At 39.0% G+C, this 21,770-nt stretch overlaps 1 protein-coding gene across 2 annotated transcripts in view; it reads left to right on the top strand.

Moving 5' to 3' along the window:
* LOC139314136 (copine-5) overlaps window positions 1-21,770 on the top strand; it is a 130,280-nt gene that overhangs the window by 45,540 nt on the left and 62,970 nt on the right. Inside the window, exons 5-8 of one of the 2 annotated variants that reach the window (XM_070939669.1) lie at window positions 2,082-2,121; window positions 3,690-3,766; window positions 16,709-16,768; window positions 20,521-20,584. In XM_070939669.1, the coding sequence (XP_070795770.1) occupies window positions 2,082-2,121; window positions 3,690-3,766; window positions 16,709-16,768; window positions 20,521-20,584 (241 nt within the window). The remainder of the gene's footprint in view (window positions 1-2,081; window positions 2,122-3,689; window positions 3,767-16,708; window positions 16,769-20,520; window positions 20,585-21,770) is intronic. The other variant, XM_070939670.1, reaches the window with a different exon arrangement.

Genomic DNA, 21,770 nt, shown 5'->3' with positions numbered 1-21,770 from the left:
AACTCAGAGTCCTCCAGGGAATATTTGGAAGTCTATAGGCATACTATATTTGTTAAATAAATATAATAGTATTTATAATAAATAGCATTTGATAATTAAAAAGATAATGGAATTACATGAAAAGTATTAAGAGTCTAGGTAATTTGTTGTTAATATAGAATGATAGCTCAGAATTTCTCAACATCATTTAGGAGATAGGAGTGGAGGCCTCAGAAAACAACCTGTTCCCCATTTTTTATTTAGCTCTTTCATCAGTCCCCAAGAAGATCAAGATCATTTCACAGGTTCACGAGGGAACCCACCAGAGGTGGGTTTTAGCAGGTTCTGACTAGTTCTGGAGAACTGGTAGCGGAAATTTTGAGTAGTTCGGAGAACCGGTAATACAAATTCTGACTGGCCCTACCCCCATCTATTCTCTGCCTCCCAAGTCCCAACTGATCAGGAAGAAATGGGGATTTTGCAATAACTTTCCCCTGGAGTGGAGTGGGAATGGAGATTTTATAGTATCCTTCCCCTGTCACGCCCACCAAGCCATGCCACACCCACAGAACCGGTAGTAAGAATTTTTGAAACCCACCACTGGAGTCCACACTTAACAACCCACATAGAATAAAGGATTTAGGAGTTGGAGTATTTATATCTCAAGAAATGCTACTGGTTCGGGCCGGTTTGCCCAAACCGGTAGTAAAAAAAAGTTTTAAAAAAAGGCTTGAACGATCGCGCAGCACAGCTGTGATCGTCCAAGCCTTTTATTTTACATTTTTAAAGCATTTTTTTACTACCTATTCACTGGAACTGGTTCTGGCGAATAGGTAGTAAAAAAATGCTTTAAAAAGTTTTTTAAAAGGTTCCCAAAATCGCGTGCCACAGCTGATTCTACCCCACCCCCTCCCGTTGTTCCACTTACCTTCCCAAGCCTCCTTTTGGTGCGAACTGCACATGCGCGTGCACAGCACATATGCGCAGCCAGCAAACCAGTAGCAAACCGGTTCAGATTTCACCACTGCTCAAGAGCATATCCAGATTAAGTGAGAAATGAAAGCTGCCTGGAGGACATATCTGGGATCCTCCTAACCAACATGCTCAGATTGAAGAAGCTATTTGGATAAGCTAAACATTTCAAACCAACAAGAAAAGAAGTCCAGTTGCCACAATTCAAATTCTAGACAACTCTTGCCATGATTGAGAATCTTCATTGACATCAATCAGGGGATATTAATAGTTCTTACAGCATTCAACTTTTCAGTTTAATTTTTCAAAATTCAAGTATGAATTTTGATGTTAAGACATTCAGAAAAAAATACATTTGTTTGAAAATTATTTGTTTCAGCTTTAGGATGAAGGATTAGGAGTAGTGTATTTGAATATAAAATAATATTCCATATTTCCTCCCCACTAAATATTATTAGAAAAATGAAGCTTCCTTAACATGTATACAGGTAGTCCTCAACTTATAACCATTTGTTTAATGACTGTTCAAAGTTACAAGAACGCTGAAAACAGTGACTTATCAATGGGGAAATCAAATTTACTCAACGCTCATGTTACTAACTTAATAACTTCAGTGATTCTTGTGGCAAGAATTGTCGTGGCAAGAAAATTTGTGGCAAGAACAGTTGTAGAGTGAAGCAAAACTTACAACAACTGTCTTGCTTAGCAACAGAATGTTTGGCCCAATTGTGGTAGTAAATCCAGGACTACCTGTATTACAATTTTTGTCATGTTCCATCAGCTGTACTCCTGTTTCCATTGGTTTGTTTTGCCATTTTTCCCTAATCTACTTCTAGATGCATTAGACTTCAACTGGCATAATAATCCAGCAATATTATCTTTTGGATGTGGATATGGAAGTTGAGGTCTACAAATGATTGGAGAACACTATTTTAAGTAATGGACAAGGAAAAGGATTCTCAGACACCCATGCAGAAGAAGTCAAAATCTTGATTTCCAACCCTGGCTCTGTTTCCTTCTTCATAGATATTGTACAATGTCCCTGTTGTGTAGATTTTGCAAAAGAGAAATAGCAAGATTCTACATGATTGAAATGCCAGTGTGTGATCTCTGCTTCTTCTTCCTTGCAGTTATGATGTAGATTCCAAGAGTCCTGACCTATCCAAACATGTAAGCTAAGTACACATTTTCTTCTTCATTTACATGGTGTTTTTGAGATACTTTCTCTTTGATCCAATTTTTGTTGCCTATATTTCAGTACATCATATTCATGTAATGCAATAAGCCAGAATTGTAAAAATAAAAATAAAAAAACTCTGATTGATCACCCATATGTTAGATGCTATACAGACATATGTAGTGCCATATATATATGTACTGCTAGGGCATTGATGCTTATGGGGGACTGAATCTGGGGCTTTCAGAATGCAGTCTATGTAGGGTAATCCATTGAATAAAGGTTTTTCTAAGTTGTGAAATATTGCTAAAACTGCATTTTATTTCTGCCCTTTCTACACATACTTTGGCTCATTCTGTTCCTTTATGCTGAATTATTATAATGTTTTACATTTCAAGTAAGTAAAAAACTGCAACGAAGTATGTAGTGAATCTCAGTTTTTATTTTTGCTAACTACTTAAAGCGTGCATAAGTAATTTTGGTAGATACTCATTGCAAAGTGTAGGCTTATCGGGTGACAGCGTAAATTATAATAAATTGGCATGATTTGAGGAAACAGATATAGTCAGGTTATGCTGGAGAAAAAATACCAGTCTATTTTTTTAATCTTCTGTTTTACTAACATTACTGACAGATTTAATTTATGAGAATATGACAGAATATGCATTCTGGATCTACAGAACAAAATCAAGGATGCCAGAGGCTGAAGCACCTATTGTACCTGGACAGACACTGAGTAGGCAATGAGCCTAATACATGATGTCCTTGTTCCTGATGCTACTGTCTTTCCACCAGCCTGATTTTTTAAAAAAATTCAGCAATGATTTTAACTCATATAATGCATGTATTGTGGCCAGATTCATAAATTCCTAGCCACTTATTCCCAAACTTCTGTTGTAAGAACTGTAGAAAGGAGCTACATGAGGGGTATGACCGAATTGCCCGATCCAGTAGGGATGGCGGTGGGTGGTTCAGAGAACCGGTAGCAAAAATCCCTGCCCACCCCCATGCCCAGCTGAGCCGCGCGATCATCAGAGGCTTTTTTTTTACTTTTAAAAGCATTTTTTCTTCAGCCAAAAGAATTGTAGAAAAAATGCTTTTAAAAGGCTCTGATGATCCCAGCTGAGTTGCCTGAGGATCTGAGGATCTGAGTTGTCAGAGGCTTTTTTTTCTTTTGAAAGCAAAAAAAAAATGTTTTTAAAAGAAAATAAAAGCCTCTGACGATCAGGCAACTCAGCTAGGATCGTCAGAGCCTTTAACCTCGGCCGAAGAGGTTGTAGAAAACATGCTTTTAAAAGTAAAAAAAAAAAAATTGGCCATGCCCACCCAGTCACATTACCCACCACCATCAAGCCACACCCACAGAACCGGTAGTAACAAATTTTACATTTCATCACTTAGCTACATGAGTTGACCGAAGGACTGTTCTTCTCCATAAATTAACTAGAGCAGAAGTTAAGTTTTTGATAATGTCTTGCCTTCACTCTCTAAGATCTTTAGAAAGAGGGGGAAAGCCTGCTAGGAGAAGTTTCATAACATTCATGTCAATTTCTTTCATCAGGATTTCCTTGGTCAAACATTCTGCACTCTGGGGGAGATTGTTGGATCACCAGGAAGTCGCTTGGAGAAGCCTTTGATGTGAGTCGCTAGTCAATGTCATTTGGGATGTCATTAGTGGGACTTCAAGCTTTTCTTCTTCTTCTTCTTCTTCTTCTTCTTCTTCTTCTTCTTCTTCTTCTTCTTCTTCTTCTTCTTCTTCTTCTTCTTCTTCTTCTTCTTCTCCTCCTTCTCCTTCTCCTTCTCCTTCTCCTTCTCCTTCTCCTTCTCCTTCAGTGGGTTCATTCTACTACACCTAGCGATGTATAAAGCATACATGTTTAGATAAATCCTATCAAAGGGGAGTCTTCATTTCACAGAGATATAGACTAAAGACTAATTTAAGTTTGGGCAAAACCAGCAACCGGATATTAGCTTCTTTTCGGTTGCTGCTATTATGTCTACGTCAGCTTTCCTCAACCTGATGCTCTCTCTAGATGAGCATGGATCACTGATGCATGGAGAAAAGCAAAATATCAAGCCCACCTGTCATAAATTCTTCTCAAGTTTGTGGGAGTCAGTGTGTATTTTGTTCTAAACCTAAACACACTGAAAATAAAGTCACCAAAACAATTTAGTCATATAAACATGTTTAAAAATAGTAAATACAAAAGTCTATTTTTATCTCTAGTGAATTTGAGTTCACATATATGAACCTCAGAGAAGATCTTGAATCTTTTCTCCTACTTCTCATATATGTAATTGGCATACTTTATAACTTTTTATATTCCCTCTCAGATGTATTAATATTCATTTCAAAGACATCTGCCTTTTACTGAATTTACCATCTGCATTAGCTTGTTTTAGAACTAGCTCTGTTAGCTACTTTTTCTTCATTTACTAGAGAAACATGATTGTTGTTTTTTTTAATACAGTACAGCGCTCCACTTTTGAAAAATTATTTTTAGTGCTGATTCTATAGGTCAAATGGAATCACAGCTAATTCCAGCTTCAATTTTTGGCACATTTTAAACTGTATACTGCCTCCTTCTGTAGCCAGAACATTAACAGGAAGCTTGTGATCTCCCAAAGAAAAGGAACAGAAGCATGAAAACGATGACTGTGTGGTTTATAACACATTGCTCTTTACAGTAGCATCCAAATATGTTGAACAGTGGTTTATAGAATACATGGTTTCTTAAGATAAAGAAATCTTGTTTTAGGACCAGAATTGGAACTAGAATTTCCATTGCTAACCCAAGGTGGTTGTTAAGTAACTTGCACCCAATTTTACAACCTTTTTTTGCCAATGTTGTTAAGCAATTGTTAAGTGAATCAACTGCAAATGTTAAGCGAATCATATAGTCATTAAATGACTCTGGCTTCCCCCATTGACTTTTCCTTCTTGGAAGCTGGCTGGGAAGGTCAGAAATGGTGATTAAATGTTCCTGGATTGCTGCAACCATCATAAATACATGCCAGTTGCCAAGCGCTTGGATTTTGAACATTGTTACCATGGGGATGTGCGATGGTCATAAGTGTAAGTCACTTTTTTCAGTCCATTGTAACTTAGTCCATTGTAACTTTGAAGCATTGCTACACAAATGGCTGTAAATCGAGAACTACTTGTAGTAGATTATTTTTAAATGTGAGGCAGAAGTAAGATGGAGCCATTTTCTGAGAGAAAACAGTGTAAAGAAAAGTCAGTTCTCCTGCTACATGTAATCTGGATTGTGGACCACATCTTTAAGATACAGGCAGTATTCTGAAACAAGCCTGAGGTCCTATCTAGTGTAGCCTTAAGCAATTTACTTTTGCTGCTTTTTTTTGCTTATTCTGATGTTCTGTTTTGATTGCACTCCTGATGCTTTTCTTCGGTTTCATTGCTTGCTGGAGTTTTGGATTTATTTTTAGGTTTGATTGGTTTTACTGTGGATCCTTTTTAATTTGTTTTGTAAATTGGGAGCTATTAGATTTGAAGGACAGTCAAGACTCTGCTTAACAAATAAATATAATACAACATTTGAACACATAGCATTCTGCCCTTGCTGCATGTTGCTACCATGCATCATGTTAATGTGCTGCAGTAGTTAAAGACCAATTCACTGGATGGAATTTTTCCCGTTGTACAGTAGTCTGTAGAGTGTCTTTAAAAAAATTGAACTCGGAATCCCTTAGGAAAACAGGATACAACAAGGCCTGCAGAGATTTTAGGCTTCCACAATTGACCATGTTTTCTGGGGTCGACAACATCTAGGAAACAGTCTGTTGCCAGATCAGATTTATCATTATGAGTCCTTCATAATACCAATATGTTAGGTCAAAACCCCTAGTATTTTTAGGAGAAGCAAAGTGGGATCAGTGACATCCAAGGCAAATCACATGGCAATGCTGAAGCCTCCAAGATGGTCTCAATCAGGCCAGCTGTGGGTGTATTACTTTGAACCCAGACACCATAACAATGCCAAAATTGCATATGCAATATGACATCATCATACAAATGCTTCTATTATGTAATGGTATCCTGATGTTTGATGCAAATATTCAGTTTACAGCATTTGTATAATGATTTTGTTATGGACACATTATCATTTGCTGCTCTGCTGTTCTCTACTCAGCAGAGATTATTGAGGAAGATCCCAACTTCTTGTACTGGGCTGAGTCAAATCTCATCAAATCCTTGCTGAGAAGATGATGTTAAGAGTGCAGAACGTCACTAATACAGCAGTATGCATGCAGCTTCCAGGCCCAGCAAATAACACCTTTTTCCTCGTTGTCTGAAAACAGCTCCAGAGTCTCCGGAAGGAAGCAGGTGCCAACGCTCCTCTTGCAATTGCCAGCCATAATTGGAAAGGAGAGATACATATAGTGAAAAAAAGAAGCTCTCTACTGTCTTTTGAGAAGCAGCTTATTAATTCAGATGCACCATGGGAGGGTAAATGCAAGGTGCAAAGCAACATGTACAAGTGGTGGGGGCGTTACAGAAGCCCACTGTGGAATTAATTATCATTGCTGTTGGAAACAAGCCAAAGCCCAAGGCTTCTCCCTAGAGAAGCAGCAGATAGAAGAAAAAAAAAACATAAAGAGAGGCAGAGAGCTCAGGATTCTGAACACAATAAATACTGTGGAAAGAAGTTCACAAAAAAGGGCTTTGCTACGTACAAGTATCAAAAACATTTAAACATGAAAGATCAGTTGTGAAAATGAGCTGTATGAGCATTAAGTCCTGATGGGTGTTAAGAACATATTTTTTTTTATTAAGGGATTTGTTTCAGAACTTTTTGGTAGCCTGCTCAAAATATATTGTCTTGCTGCTCACCTAAGATGTGCAGGTGAGCTGCAGGACATGGGGCTACAAGCAGTTTACTCTAAAGCGTAGAGGTCCTTTTATCAAGAAGGACCTGAAGTCCTTCAGAATGTAATAATTAGTTCAGATCTCCTGACTATTTCACACCCTCATCAATGCAAGGTGGAGTTTTCCTTCCAGTAGTGCCTAAGCACGTTCCACACTTCTTTGGGAAGAGCTTCCAAATGCTCTGGACTCTACAGTTTCCTCAAATTATTCTTGAGTTTTAGTTCCAACACAATTAACTGGCTGCCAGGTAGAAATGACTAATACAAATGAAAGTTATGGGAAGGAGGAATACATTTGGTGGGCAATATGGCACATGTATAGGATGGATGCACGGTTATATTTTGGAAATGGAACATCACCGGATGATTCCTCTTTGTAGATCATCCTCATAAACCACATTCTCTTAATAACCAAAGCTGGTGACTTCAAGTAGCTACTGAAACTAAACTGTCCATTCTATTATTTTGCAAACAATGTTCTGGTAGAGGCACAGTTTGCAAAATAATACTGGTAATTACCCATGCAACAATTTTTGGCATTGTTATTAAAATAGTTCAGTTCAGAAATAGAGTTGCTTTGGTAGCTCATTGACTTTGATCTTCTGAAGCACTGGTGCTTTTTCTGTATCCTAAAACTTTCTTTTTAACAGTTCTAAATTAATGAGTAAAATCAGTATTTTTGTTTCTTTTCTCCATCTTTCCATTAAAATTCCTGATAGTGTTCCTGAGGTCTGTATGTTAGGAAGGGTTTATATGCCTTGAGTCACTGTTATATTTTGGAAATCTTGGTAACAAGGACCATAAAATCTATTGTAGACTTTTTTCCCCTCTCCCTTTTCAGCTTTCATTAGCAATGAGTTTAAAACCAGACATCCTCAACTTGAGGTGATCAAGCTACCTGCATCTTCCAAACATTTTGCCTGTAGCCCCCACACAATCCATAAAGATTTTTATATGGCCAAAGATAATATATCTATGCATGCATATTTCTACAGCAATATATCAGAAGAGTAATTTTAATAATTATATTGTCAATGTTCTGACTGACGAACCCAACCAAAGCATGCACGGCTGAGATGATCCAATCTATTAATGCAAAACTTTGAGTACATGATATTGGCAAAGATGAGGGCAAAACCAGATCTAATTATTTCCCGCACAAACCCATATAGTTAAATTCAGGTCTTGCCTCCCCCACTCCAATAGACCAGGTCACATTGTCCAATGGAGACTTCTGGTGTTTTTGTGAGAAAGTCTTTTTGGCTCTGGAAAACACCTGCCAAAATGTCCTTGATTCCCATGGCTGGCATCTTGATATCTGGAGTTTAGTTCTATCTCCCCCTTCCCTGCCCCTATAGTTCGTTGGCAAGCTGAGAAGAGATAATAGTTGCAGCAGCAAAAACGCCATTTGAAGCTTGACATATATTTTAATCAAACATGCAAATGAATATATATCAAATGAAACTTATTTTTTGTTGGCTTATGGATAATCTTATGGAGTGTTATCCCTAAGTTACCCACTTGTAGGAATACAGTACAAGCTGATTTATGGTCATGTCATCCTGGCTGTAGGCCAGGGGTGAAATACTGCTGGCTCTATCTGGCTCGCGCCAGCTGGTAGCACCGGTGGTGGGTAGTTCGGAGAACCGGTAGCGCCGGTGGTGGGAGGCTCCGCCCCCCCCCAAACCGGGATATCGTCATGGTCCTGGTTTTGACCATCTGCGCATGTGCAGAAGGCTTTGCACATGTGCAAATGATGGCGTGTGCGCAAATGCGGCTCGTGCACATCAACGAGCTGGTAGGAAAGATAAGTACATTTCACCCCTGCTTTAAGCTGAAAATAACTATGCCAGTCAATGATCTCAGCCTAGATATCATACTGTGGCAACTGCAGACAATATTCATTTGTTACATTTTTAAAAAAAACATCTGCCCGGTTATGGCTATATCTTAGTGGATTACTTAAGCAATTGCTCAAAGTCAATTTAGTGTGTTGGTGAAAGTCTTGATTTAGGATCATAGAAACAATCAGCCATAGAGGTCCATCAGAAGCCATTAGACTCTCCTTAGATGACTTGGGATCAGTTATTCTCTATCAGACCAAGCTACTTCACTGAGTTGCTATTATGAGAGAAAAATAAATTTAATTAAATAACAATTTAATCAATTCAGCTTGAAGCCAGGTACTTGGGTGGCTTACAATAAAAAAGAAAGAAAACAATACATATAGAAAAAAAAGGTGTAGCTGACCAAAAGGCTAATTTTATAACAGAAAAGAAAAAAAAATCCAACTTGTAGAGACTCCACAATTATAGTTTCCAAAAGTCTGGGCGAACAGCCAAGTTTTTAATGATTTTCAAAAGGGTGAGAAATGTATGGATCTCTGGGGGAGGGGGAGTTTGCAGGTTTCTCAACAAAGAAAGCATTCCTCCTGAGTTCTGTAAGATGACACTGTTTAATCAATGGGACCTGGAGCGCATTTGCTATCTCACTGGATAGCCCGAATTAATCAGAAATAAGTGATCCCTCAGAAAGACAGGAGTTCTGCCATGATAGTTACCCAGAAGCCAACTGGTAATCACTGCAGCTCATGGAGAACTGGGCTCACATGAGCATAATGCAATATTCCCATTGCCGTCCACCCTGCCAAATTCTGAACCAGCTGTAGCTTCTGGATGCTATTCAGTTCAGCCCCATGTACTGCACATTACAATTATCCAATCATGAGGTGACCAGGGCTTGAGTGTCTATCTAAAGGGTATAGGTATACCCCTCTACAAATCTAATAAAGAAAAAATAGTGTCAGATGAATCACTTGAAGAATGTGGTATCATTGGAACTTGTTGCTATAGCCTGAAGTCTTTGACCTCTTTAAGTCTCTCATTCACTTGTGGATCCTAATGAATAGATGACATTAGAAGCAGTCTTCCAAGGGACCAGTGTAGACTAATGTCTTTTACTTCCCAGTTCATAGGACCCAATCAGTCTGATCTCAGCATGGACTGTTTGATTGCTCCACAAGAGCCATAGCTGGGAGGCTGAGGTTTCTCAAAGCAAAATCAAAACAGCATTGATTTAATAAGAAGCATAGATGGGAGTGAAAGAGCTGACTCTATATCGTCACAATTTATGTTCTGTTTGATTTCCTGGAGGTGTGAGTAGGCCTTTCAAGCACAGCTGCAATCCCAACATTTTCTCCTCTCAGTGCTCCTGCTCCCTCATGTTTCACTTCAAGAATCTGGCATAATAAAATTGGACAATTTGGAGGACCTGGATAGCCTGTGAAGACCTGCTTGGACCTCTGGTTCCAAACATCTGTCTGCTGCTTGCTTCAGTAAAAGTGAGAGGGCATCACAGGACAAGGACACCAGTGTGCTAATTTACAACTCCATCACAGAAGTCCCATAGACTTGGGAAAATGAAGCAGAACACTTAAGTTTCATCCTCTTTAGGGGAAAAACAGTCATGTGCATTTTCTGGGTTGCAGTTAATTATTATCATTTAAGAATTAGGAGGCTGTTCAGCTCCTGGCTGCTCCTGCCTGAACAGGATGTTTGATATTAAATCAGAAGCTCAGAACATCTCGGTAAAAGAAACTGGATGATCTGGAGGTATTTTACTTATTGTGGGTGTTCACTGGTTCTCAGTGGATTTTATTTTTTCATTTGTCCCTCCCTCTGATAACAACAGAAGACATGCTGGTAATGAAAATGGCATTTCCTCCCCTCCCCCTCCCCGAATTATGTCTCTCCATATAATTCCAACAGGCTTTACTAATAAAATGATGCCCCAAAGGCAGCAGATTTCTCAAGTATGGTTTGGGCTAAGTTAATTCAAGATTATTTCCTCATAAGATTATTATTTTTTCAGTTTCCTTTTTTTTTTAAGCAATCTTTTGAAAGCTTGGGGCAAATGGTCCAATCTCCTTCAGCTATCCCTTAAATTCATCCATCCAACTGTTCATTTCTCTCCTTCCCCCTCTCTTTCACACACAACATATACATACAAAACACAACTTCTCTGCAGAGTAGTTATTTGTTATTGGAACCTCATTTTCATTATGCAGATAATTCTTCACAGCTATCCTTGATTATTAGCTGATTGCTGCCCTGTGCAATGTTCATGTTCATTAAATTCAGATGTAGTAGTGAAAGAATGCTGCCTCCCATCATTCAAAGGGAAAGAAGCCATATTCATGAAGGTTACAAAAGAGCCATGTGGGATGGGGGCACCGTTCAGCCTCAGGGCTTAATTTTTCAGGATGCCTTGAGGATGAAGGTAGACATGGAATTGATCTGTCAGCTCCTCTTTAGGCAATCAGAAAAAGGGAGATAATTCTGGTTGCTTCTGTAGCTGGTTCTCATATGAAATATGATGATGTGGGATCTCCTTCATTAGCTCTTTCTTGTGCAGATGTTTAGATTCTTTATATTTTCTTCTTCATGTGCAAGCCAGATCTTAACATACTAGTGACCTTCTTGAAATCTCTCTGGACTTCATATTTATTTCATACAATAATGGCTGCATAAGGCTGATTCACAATTTATGCTTGCTCCAGCATGAAGATGAGCTACCTATTGTGTCAAATGGCATGAGTGGATGATGTCCTTGACTTGCCCTAGATTGCTGGACAATACACCACCACCAGAGATGTTCATAGTCTTCTGCTGGTGCAAGTTGAGCTATCTGGTTGACCTGCTATACTTCATTTCATTGTGTACAAAGGTCTCTGTTCCAATTGACTGTGGGTGCTTTGGGAAATATTTTCCCATGAGCCTGCTCCATAGTAGCAATAGCACTTAGACTGATACACTGCCCTCTTTACAGCACTCTCTGAGCGGTTTATAATGTCAGTATCATGACCCCAACAATCTGGGTCTTCATTTTACCAACCTTGGAAGGATGAAAGGCTGAGTCAACCTTGAGCCAATCAGGATTGAACTCCAGACTGTGGGCAGAGTTAGTCTGCAATACTGCATTCTGACCACTGAACCACCAGGGTTTCAATGCCTATTTTGCGTAGGGATGCCTCCCTTGAAAAGCTGGACTATGGGGGTGGGGATTTCTTTCATTTTTTTACAGGTTCAAAGGTTGATTGGTGAAGTCTGGCCTTCCTTCTTTCTCTTCCTCCCAAATAAAATTGACAAGATTTTGCCAAGTTTCTCATTTTAGCCCAAGTGACTGGAAGAGCCATAAAAGCGATTAGCTCATGCTTTCCTGGGATTGGTAGGAGAATGAAGCAGGGAAATCCACTGATGAGGAGTTCTTTTAACAATGGCCAAGACAGAATCCAGTCTATCACTGTGGTCAAAATGAGGAAAGGGCATGAAATTCAGAGAATGATTTCTTAAACAATCTGTTTATGTATGAGAGAGAAACAGCTGAAGGAAACAACCCTTAAGCCTGCACTGACTCAATAAAAATGTGGAGCAAGCAGGGAAAATTCCATTTATAAGAAGGAATCATTATTCTTTGCTGTCCTTGCCAGCTTACTTCCATAGTGTTGGGGCAATGATTTTAAGTGACCCTTTGTATGGTGACCATTGGAAATTTGAAAGAATTCAGTGCATTATCAGGAATTTTGTTCCAGTTTGCTGATCTGCAAAAAAGGCAAGCTGTGACTGATTTCCTCTGTCTTGACTTATTAAATTCAACTTGTCCTTACAATCTGTGAAAAAGGAAGCATAGGAAGAATCTGGCCAACCATTTTCACATAGTTTATCTTGATTGCACCTGAAATTGCTTTTTTATATTTTCTGCAAATCCATTTCTTTCTTTCTTTCCCCTCTTCTAGAGTTAGCCATTTCTCTGCTTTAGTGTTTCAGAACCTGTTCCTTTCTTCTTTCCTGGGCCCAGTTCTGCAGGAAGTCTGTCTGTACTTAAGATGAGCTTCTTTGGCCTTCCTCCTGCATGTACAGTTCACCAGATCCTTAATATTTATTTATTTATTGGTTTGATTTATATGCCGCCCTTCTCCGGAGACTCAGGACAGCTTACAATGTGTTAAGCAATAGCCTTCATACTTTTGTATATACCTGCTTAGTAGGGCTTTCGGGCCCCCCAAGCAGTGTTCTTTTTTATACAAAGTCGGCTTATTGCCCCCACAATCCGGGTCCTCATTTTACCTACCTCGAAAGGATGGAAGGCTGAGTCAACCTTGAGCCTGGTGAGATTTGAACTTGCAGTAATTGCAGGCAGCTGGTGCTACTTAACAGCACTTTAGTCTGCTGCACCACCAAGGCTCTTGCAATATGTACACATTTGCAACAAGGCAGGCAGAATTTGCTTTCCCAAATAGACTCATTTATCCCACTATAGGACAACTTTCTGTAGTCTTGCTGGGTGATTCCAGGGGGTAGAAGTTCAACCCACTTGGAGGGCATCTCTTTGAAGAAAGCTGATGTGGGTAATTGGGGAGATGTTCAGTAGACCAGTGATTTTCTCAGCAGTTCCTTCAGTGCTACTGAAGACTAATTGGTTTGAGCCTTATGAGTTAATGGCAAGGTCTTGATAAATTTTCAATTTTTGCTAGAGAAATGGCAGCTGGCAAAGCCATGTCCTTTGTCTCTGCAATTTGTTAGTCAGTGCTCTCCAGCTGGTAGGAGAAAGGTTGCCACACTTCACTGTCAAGTAACTGCAGCTAGGGCAATCTGTCATCTCTGCTCGTTTGCCACTGCCGTTATTCGGGCAGCATGGTGATCACAATCTTAATAAGAGGCCCAGAAAGCCTCTCTGAGGCTCAGTAACGGGAACTAACCTCAGTGACTTTGCTCCCATATTGCTAAATAAGGGATTAGCGTTAGATGGGGAAAGCCACGTTGCTTATTTTGCAGAGGCTGCCTACCAATCATTGTGGTATCTGAGATACATCTAACCCGGGTTAGATACATCTAATCTGGGTTAGATGTATCTCATTGCTGGGCTCAGAATCTGGTAACAACACTGACTGCACTGATTTGTGGACTTACATTTCTGAAATTTTCTAGAGACAGCATTGCCATTGGAATAAATTCCTGGAATTGAAGCCGATTTGAAAGCTGCCCAAGTTGGAGAAGATTTGTTTATTTAGGCAAAAGTTAATGATATGTCTGAACAAACCATAGTTTCTGCTCAGTAAACCTTTTAAGAGCATTTAAACAGAAGGGATTGGTTCTACTGTTCTCCATCTCATTGCCCCACCAGCAATAGGATGGGAAGAACATGTGGACTTAAAGCTTACAAAGCAAACACAATTTGGTGTTATCCGGATGTGTTGGAAATCAATACTTCCACTGGTCATGTGGGCTGTGAATTCTGGAACTTACAATTCAGCATATCTGAAGGGCAAGGACTTCAGCCGGCAAGGACCACTTGAAATTATGTGTAAAATAAGCAGTAGTGATGCTTGATGGTACCATCCCTGCATAGCCCCAAACTTTCAAACTGCAGAGAGAGAGAAAGAAAAGGAAACATTGAGTACTAGGTTATGCCACTGAAGGAGCAGAACAAAAGAGGAACGGGATAGTTTTGCAGATTGCATGAAATAACCTTGAGACGAGGGAGATCCAAATTCAAGTCTACCCTTAGCTATGGAAGTTCATTAAGTAACTTTGGGGCAGGTATTATCTCAGCTTAGCCTACCTTAAAGGGTTGCCGTTGTGAGTGTAAAGTTGGGGAAGGAGAAATACTATGTCTGTCTTGAGCTCCGGGAGAAAGCAGAGCTTATGAATATAATAAACCTGAAGGTTTAATAGTAGCTAGCTGCAGAGACTTTCATTGAGGGACACATCAGGGTTGTCTTTGACCTCAGGGGGCTGGGGTGAATGTGGCCAGGGTGGGCATGGCCTGCTCAATGTCAGTCATGTCGGGGGCACCTGTGGCAGCCTGAGTGCTCTGCCAGCAAAAACGGGCTCCCGAGCTCCGTTTCTGGCTGCAACAGCCTCCTGCAACCCTCTGCCAGCGAAAACGGCCCTCCCAAGCTCCATTTTCACTGGCAGAGTGTTGCAGGAGGCCATCGCAGCTGGAAATGGAACTCGGGAGCCTATTTTTGCTAGCAGAGGCACCGCAGGCCTGTCTCTCTTTGTTTCCAGGGTGGCCTCGTGGGCCAGAACTAAGCACCCCATGGGTCGGATCTGGCCTGTGGGCCTTGAGTTTGTCACTCCTGAACTAGTACCTCATACCTATTGATTAAATTGACCATTAGAAGAAAACAATGGTTCAGTTAGTTCCAGTGCAATGCTATTTACTGAACCAATCCTGCAAACGAATAAAAGGGATGGAAGACACTCCCACTGACTGTAGAAACTACTTTTTTCCAGTTGCCTCCCATTCAACTGAATATATGAGCAGAGGCAGCAAGAGAGAAGGCTCTTTAACTGTTGGACATTGCAGGAGAGGAGGAGGAAACCTCAGTCAAGTTCTATAAATATTGTCAAGGAAATTGTATCAATGAAAGAAAGGAATTAGTCACTGTCTCTGTAGCTGTGGCCCCATGCCAAGGAAATTTAGAAGGTATCATTGTTGCTCTCAGGGGAGAAGCTGGAGTGGAAAATTCAGGCCGTATTGTAGTGATTATCTTATCCCCATATACATAAGGACTGGGGGTGCTTCTTGCAAGGATTTTTATGGTGCAATTGTCATGCCTTGCCAACTTTTATTGGGCAGATGGAAGTGCCATTGCAGTATCTAATCTACTTTTTCTTCTATAAGAAATTCATCAAAGAGGGGAATACAGAATAGCTGAATGGTGTAATGTGACTGGCAACATTAATTTCTTGCTGTGAGCAAAATGCCCAGCATTGCTAACTTACATTCTAGAACTGAGACCTTTTGTCAAGGTCATGCAATACAAGGTTGTGTATTAAGCATTGGCAGGCATGCAGATTCTACAATTATCATATCTCTGTGCTGCATTAGATCTCAGGGGATCTTTGTAAAGAAGGGGAATCTGGAAGGGTGAATGCTCATGAACAAAAACAGGTCTCAGGGCACCATAGCCAGAAAAGTCTCCTTCCTCGTTCCTCATATAACTGCATACTGGGAGACGTTACAGACCCAATAAGGGAACTTCACTTCTGGATTTCTGTTGCAGGTGATGAGTTCCTGATTTAGCTAATTCACTTAACAAATGCGGCAACAAAAATCATAAAACGGGGCAAAACTCACTTAACAACTTTCTCACTTAGCAACATAAATTTTGGGCTCAATTATGGTTGTCAGTTAAGGACTACCTATAATTCAAATTCACATTTGATAATTCACCATTTTGCAACTGCCATTTTAGGCGAGCACCCATGACGGGCTCTTCAGATGTTAGAAATACCTATTGGTTCAAAAGAAATTGACAATCTCTGATTTATAGTGTTGAATTACATGTGATCTTATTGCTGAATGTTTATTACTTCAGTGCTTGGTGCAAAATGAGAAAATAAACCAGCCCTGGGTTATGATAATGCATTTGTTGAGAATGGGGTAGAGGGGAAACCATGCAAGGTGTTATGGAGTAAAAAGAGCAAAAGTGGTATTTGTGAAAATTAATACTACTTGTTTGTTTTATTCTCATATACTGTTTTTCATGTTCATTTTGCATTAGTATATTAACATATTTAACTGTGTTTACCCCCAGAGTGACTTATGTGAGATCTGCAGCCATATATATTGAATAACATAAATAAATCATAATTTTAAGTCTGTTTTATTCTTTTTTTCCAGGATGGGAGCATTTACATTACATTCCAAAACAGGGAAGCCTATGCCATCTGTCTCTAATGGGTAAGTCATATTTAAGGTCTCCTGCAGATTAGAAAACAGAGAAGAATTGGTGCATTCTACCCCTTCAAATCATCAATATAAACTGCATGAGGAACTGAAGTCTTTCTTACCAAATTATGAGATATCCACTTAATTTTTGTTTTAAAAAAAATCCCTAGTGTTATCCCGAGCCTAGCATTAATATTAGTAAAAAACGAAGTAATCTAATTTTGCTGATGGAGTGCTTCATTTATGTTTTAATGGAGAATTTACACACAACATAATGTAATAGAACTCAGTTATCATTAATGTGGACAAGTCCACAACAGCTCAGATATGATCTTGGCAAGCTCAGCCTATTATTGTTGGCTCTTTCTATCATTCTTTTCATTTTTAGTGAGAACTCAACAACTCTTGTCTCATTTGTTCTCATAACTCAACTGATAAACCGTGGAGAGAAAGGGGGGGAAAGGCACATCTCACCATTCCTATTTAATATTCAAAGCAGGTAATGTCAAATCTGTTGGGTTTCTTCTTCCTGAATACATAACATCCAGCGTGGGTCTCGATTGAGCTTGGATCTTGAATATTGAGTCATCAGTATTTAAATATGTATGTTCACAAAATCATCTGGATAATCACACATATTTGTCAAATAAGTGGATTGTTACACATGTGGCCAATTCTAGATATGTGTTGTCTAAAAAAAATGTCAGAGGTGAGCATTTTTGCCAGGCAATAACATTAAGAAAATATCTTCTAAGGTTGATTTAGAATTCCTTGTGGTCTTGAATTGTTCTTCTTTTGTTAAATGTGCAACAGAAAGCTGAAATATAGTAAACAAACATGGATATCTCTTGAATCTTATTTCTAAGGAAAAAGCAAGGTATGGGCTACTGGAAGGTCTACAACAACTCATCATGGCCAACTTGCCGCAGCCAACTTTCAGTGGCCAACTCACCAGGGCCAACTCACCATGGGACAACTTGCCATGGCCAACTTATCACAGATAAACTCACTGTAAACAAGAGTTATACTAATGTTGAAGAAATAGTGGAATAGAATCATTAAAGAAAGGATGGCAAGGGAGGGACAGAATAAAATGTGAATGATGAAAATTAAAATAATGTTTTAGTTATTTTAAATAATTAAATTGAATTGTTTAATTGTCATGCAATGAGTTGTTCTGGGGCGAGTTGTCCTGCAGTGAGTTGGCTGTGGTGAATTGGCCATGGTCAGTTGACCGTGGCGAGTTGGCTGTGGCGAGTTATCCCATTCTGACTGGAAGTCACCCCTTCTGATATGTGTGGACAGGCTGATTGATACTGGCTTCCCTTCAAATACATAATATGTACAACTACAACCCTACGATTGTATGACAGTGCTTTCTATGATACAGAAATATAACACAAGTTTAGCACGCGCACACACACACCAGAGTCACCAGGCAAGTGGCAGCCCTATAATATGAATGAATGAGCAAAAAGGCTTTTTCCATCATTCTGAGAAACTTTGACTTGGTCAGCTCCAGATCGAAAGAATGCCCTTTAAAGAAAACTGGTGGTGAAAGGGAATATAGATGAAACACAAGGCAGAAAGTAAACAATAAGGAATGATATCCAAAATTGTAGCAAAGTTTACTGCGATAAACCAGCACATAATATTAGAGTTGCCTTGATTTGGTTAAGGTCATATTACCACATTGACAATTCCAGATAGTTTCTGCCCCTAGCCATTGTTTCCTTTGAGGAATGTTTTGACTTTCCAATTTTGCCTGGGATCTCAAAACATTCTAGTGGTCTCCCATCCAAGAATTAATTGCATCCAGTTCTTCTTAATGGTTTGAGATCAACCAAATCTGGCTATGTGCTGCCACCTGCTGGGCCACATTCAATTGATACATGGGGAAAAACTCATCACAGTTGGTGGCCATTACCACAAACCAGGATTTTGAGTCCACCACTCCATTTGCCATCCATGAGGGATGATATTTAAAACCAAACCTTGCCTATGAAAGTAATGCAAATGGTTTACATTGACCATCTTAGTTCTAACTTTGACTATGAAGAGAGTTAGAGTTTGGAGCTGTGATTATTAGGCATCAATCGCTACATAGAACAAGAAGTAAAATATTTTCATATTTCCATTCATTATTAATTGAATCTGTATGTATAACTGTATCATTTTTCTAAACCCAATCCTTATTTCATCTACTGGTGAATGAAAATAATAGGAATCATAAGTAGGGTAATCCTTTTGATATAATTTAGGGCTTTATGTGATTTATCTTTCTGGCCTGAGAAAGATCATATTAGTTATTCACTGTCATACTTCTAATTTCCAAACTCCATGAACAAATAGACTTGTCATCAGCTCAGAAGATTAAATCCATTTTCAGCCATCATTATCCAAGACATCATCTGTCTGTGTGGAATTAAATGGACAAAATCATAAAATTGACACTTTTTTAAAAAAAGAAAAAAGAGGGTTTCAAGTAAACTGCTTTTCTTCCTAGCTTTGTTCTATCTTGAGTTATATCTCTCAATAATCAACTTGATCTGAGCATTCAAATAAATATTTCAATTTTGTTGCTACACATTCAGGCAGTGGTTTAATTTGCCCCAAACTCTCATATGGTTTTAACTTGGAAAAAAATATTTATTGGTTCTCAATTTTTATATTCTCTTTGAACATATTTAATGTTTGAAAGAACTCATTTTAATTTGTAATATTTAAGATACTTTTACAATGTCAACTGTGGGCATAATGTCCATGATAGCTTGTAGCAAACCAACAACCAATTCCACATAGAAACACACATAAAGTCAACCATCAATAGAAGAGTAATTAAAAGCCCTAGAAATGCCTCCAATATTTCAAAGGGGCTAAGAATAGGTCCAATGCTTGAAAAAGCTAAACACTTTGGATGTCTTAGTTTATTTAATCCACCTACCAGAGTTCCCTGAAAGAAGTACAGGGTTACTGAGACATTTTATAAGAGAATCCAAACAATATAATAGTAAAATAATTAATTAATAAAATACGAAAGAACACTTATCACTATGTATAAAACCTACTATCCCCATCTAACATAGGCACTCAGTAGTCAAACCAAAATTGAGTTATGTGGCCCTTGCTTCACTTTATGGAAATGGAGCTTTGGGCTTTAAGGTCAAGTGTCTTGACAGGGAAAAGTCAAACATTTCACCCCTATGTTGGGCCATCTTGCTTAGCCCAGCTGCTTTGCTTTGGCAAATATATCTTCTATGCATACCCACACATTCATCAGAGATTGGCTGGGGCTGATTTCACAGGTTGTTTTCACACAGCACCAAACACAGGGCACCTTTATGCTTCATGGAGCTGCGTTGAAAGTGTGCTTTATCAAAGCCTTAATCAAAACACAGTATTGTCAGCCCTAATGACAAGATTTGTGCAAGTCTGAACACACTTCCCCCCCTCCCTCCCTGTATCTTCATGTGAACTATGGGTTTGTTTATTCCTATTACATTCCAGCCCTTGACTCATCCTCTATCTGGCCTTTGCCTTGGTAATGGCTATTTAGCCTGTCCCTCAAAGCTATCCCTTCTTCCTTCTACTCCACTGCAGAACGCAGAAAAGGAGTTACAGGTTTGGAAAATTCAAAGTTGCTGACATTTTGGAGTTTCATAAGAGGAGACACTGCAAATGGAACAGAAAAAATAAAATTGACATTATTCTGCATCTTTCCTCCCTTTTCTACCCACTTCATAAACTATTTTCTCTTATTATAGAGGAATTCCAGGGAAAAAATGTGGCACCATCGTTCTGTCAGCTGAAGAACTGGGCAACTGTAGGGTGAGTCATTCTTTTCTCTTTGAATTTCTGTTCATGTCTTTGCTTTCAAAAAAACTTGTCAAAAGAAGAAAGGATGCCTTTGAATTCAAAAGCCCCAGTGCCAGGGAGTCCCTGATGGTTTAGAAAGCTATTTTATTAAAGTTACACAGACATGCCATGCTGCAACCGAATCAGAGATATCATGTTGCGGAAGATAATGAGAGACTCTGATATTATTTTTTGTGATGCAAGACCACACATAAGGTATATATTTAAGCAAGTTCCATCTAAAAACTGCTATTTTTAAATGCTTTTATTATCTGTCCTGATCCACACAACTGCAGTACTAGTACACTGGAGATCTCTTCCCCTTCTGGGGGAAAATGCTAGCTGTATGTATACATACAGACCTGCGGATATTTAGTAAAACCATTGAAATTTACTTATTTATTTATTCAATTTCTATAGCCACTCAATTCAAGCAAGTTTACAATTCTAAAATTATAAAACAGTTAAAACAATTTTAAAAACTTTACAACATCTAAAAAATAATTAAGTATAAACATCAGCCATGATGGTGAATCAACCAATCATACTAAAGCCAAATAACAGGACCCTTAACTCATTCCAAGCCCCAGGCCTGGATACATAGCCAAGTTTTTGAAGCTTTGCAAGAAGCCAGCAGCGTTGGGGCTATTCTAATCTTCAAGTAGAGAATATTCTACAAGGCAGGGCTATAGCAGAAAAAGGTCATCTTCTAGTTCTAAATGAAATACAACATACTTTCCTAGCTAAATACTTTGAGAATGGCCAGCAACATGACTTTGGTAGAAGTCTCAGCAGGATGTCCCATGCTGAAGTAAATCAGATGAACTCTCACTAGTAGATCAGCAGAAGTAAATCATATGCAGAAAAGTAAGCTGGGCAGCTCCAGGGAGTCATGAGGCTGCAGCAAGCTATTTCACCCTGCTTCTCCAAGAGGGAAATCTACTGTAATTGTTAGCTGAAAATTTCCCATAATAATTCTGGGAACATGAACCAAGATTACAGTCAACATTAGTACCTAAAGAATGCTTATCGTGGAAAGCTAAGAGCTCAGATTTGTGTTGTTTAAAAGATAATAGTAGATGATCACCAAAAATCACCAACAAAGAGCCCGTAGTACAGTGGACTAAAGCACTATTATTAACATCTGCTGCTTGCAATT

Source organism: Pituophis catenifer, unplaced genomic scaffold (genome assembly GCF_029215685.1).
Source record: "Pituophis catenifer annectens isolate HBS135680 unplaced genomic scaffold, rPitCat1.0.hap2 SCAF_3, whole genome shotgun sequence".
Lineage (NCBI taxonomy): Eukaryota > Metazoa > Chordata > Lepidosauria > Squamata > Colubridae > Pituophis > Pituophis catenifer.
This window is presented reverse-complemented; position numbering and strand designations above follow the sequence as displayed.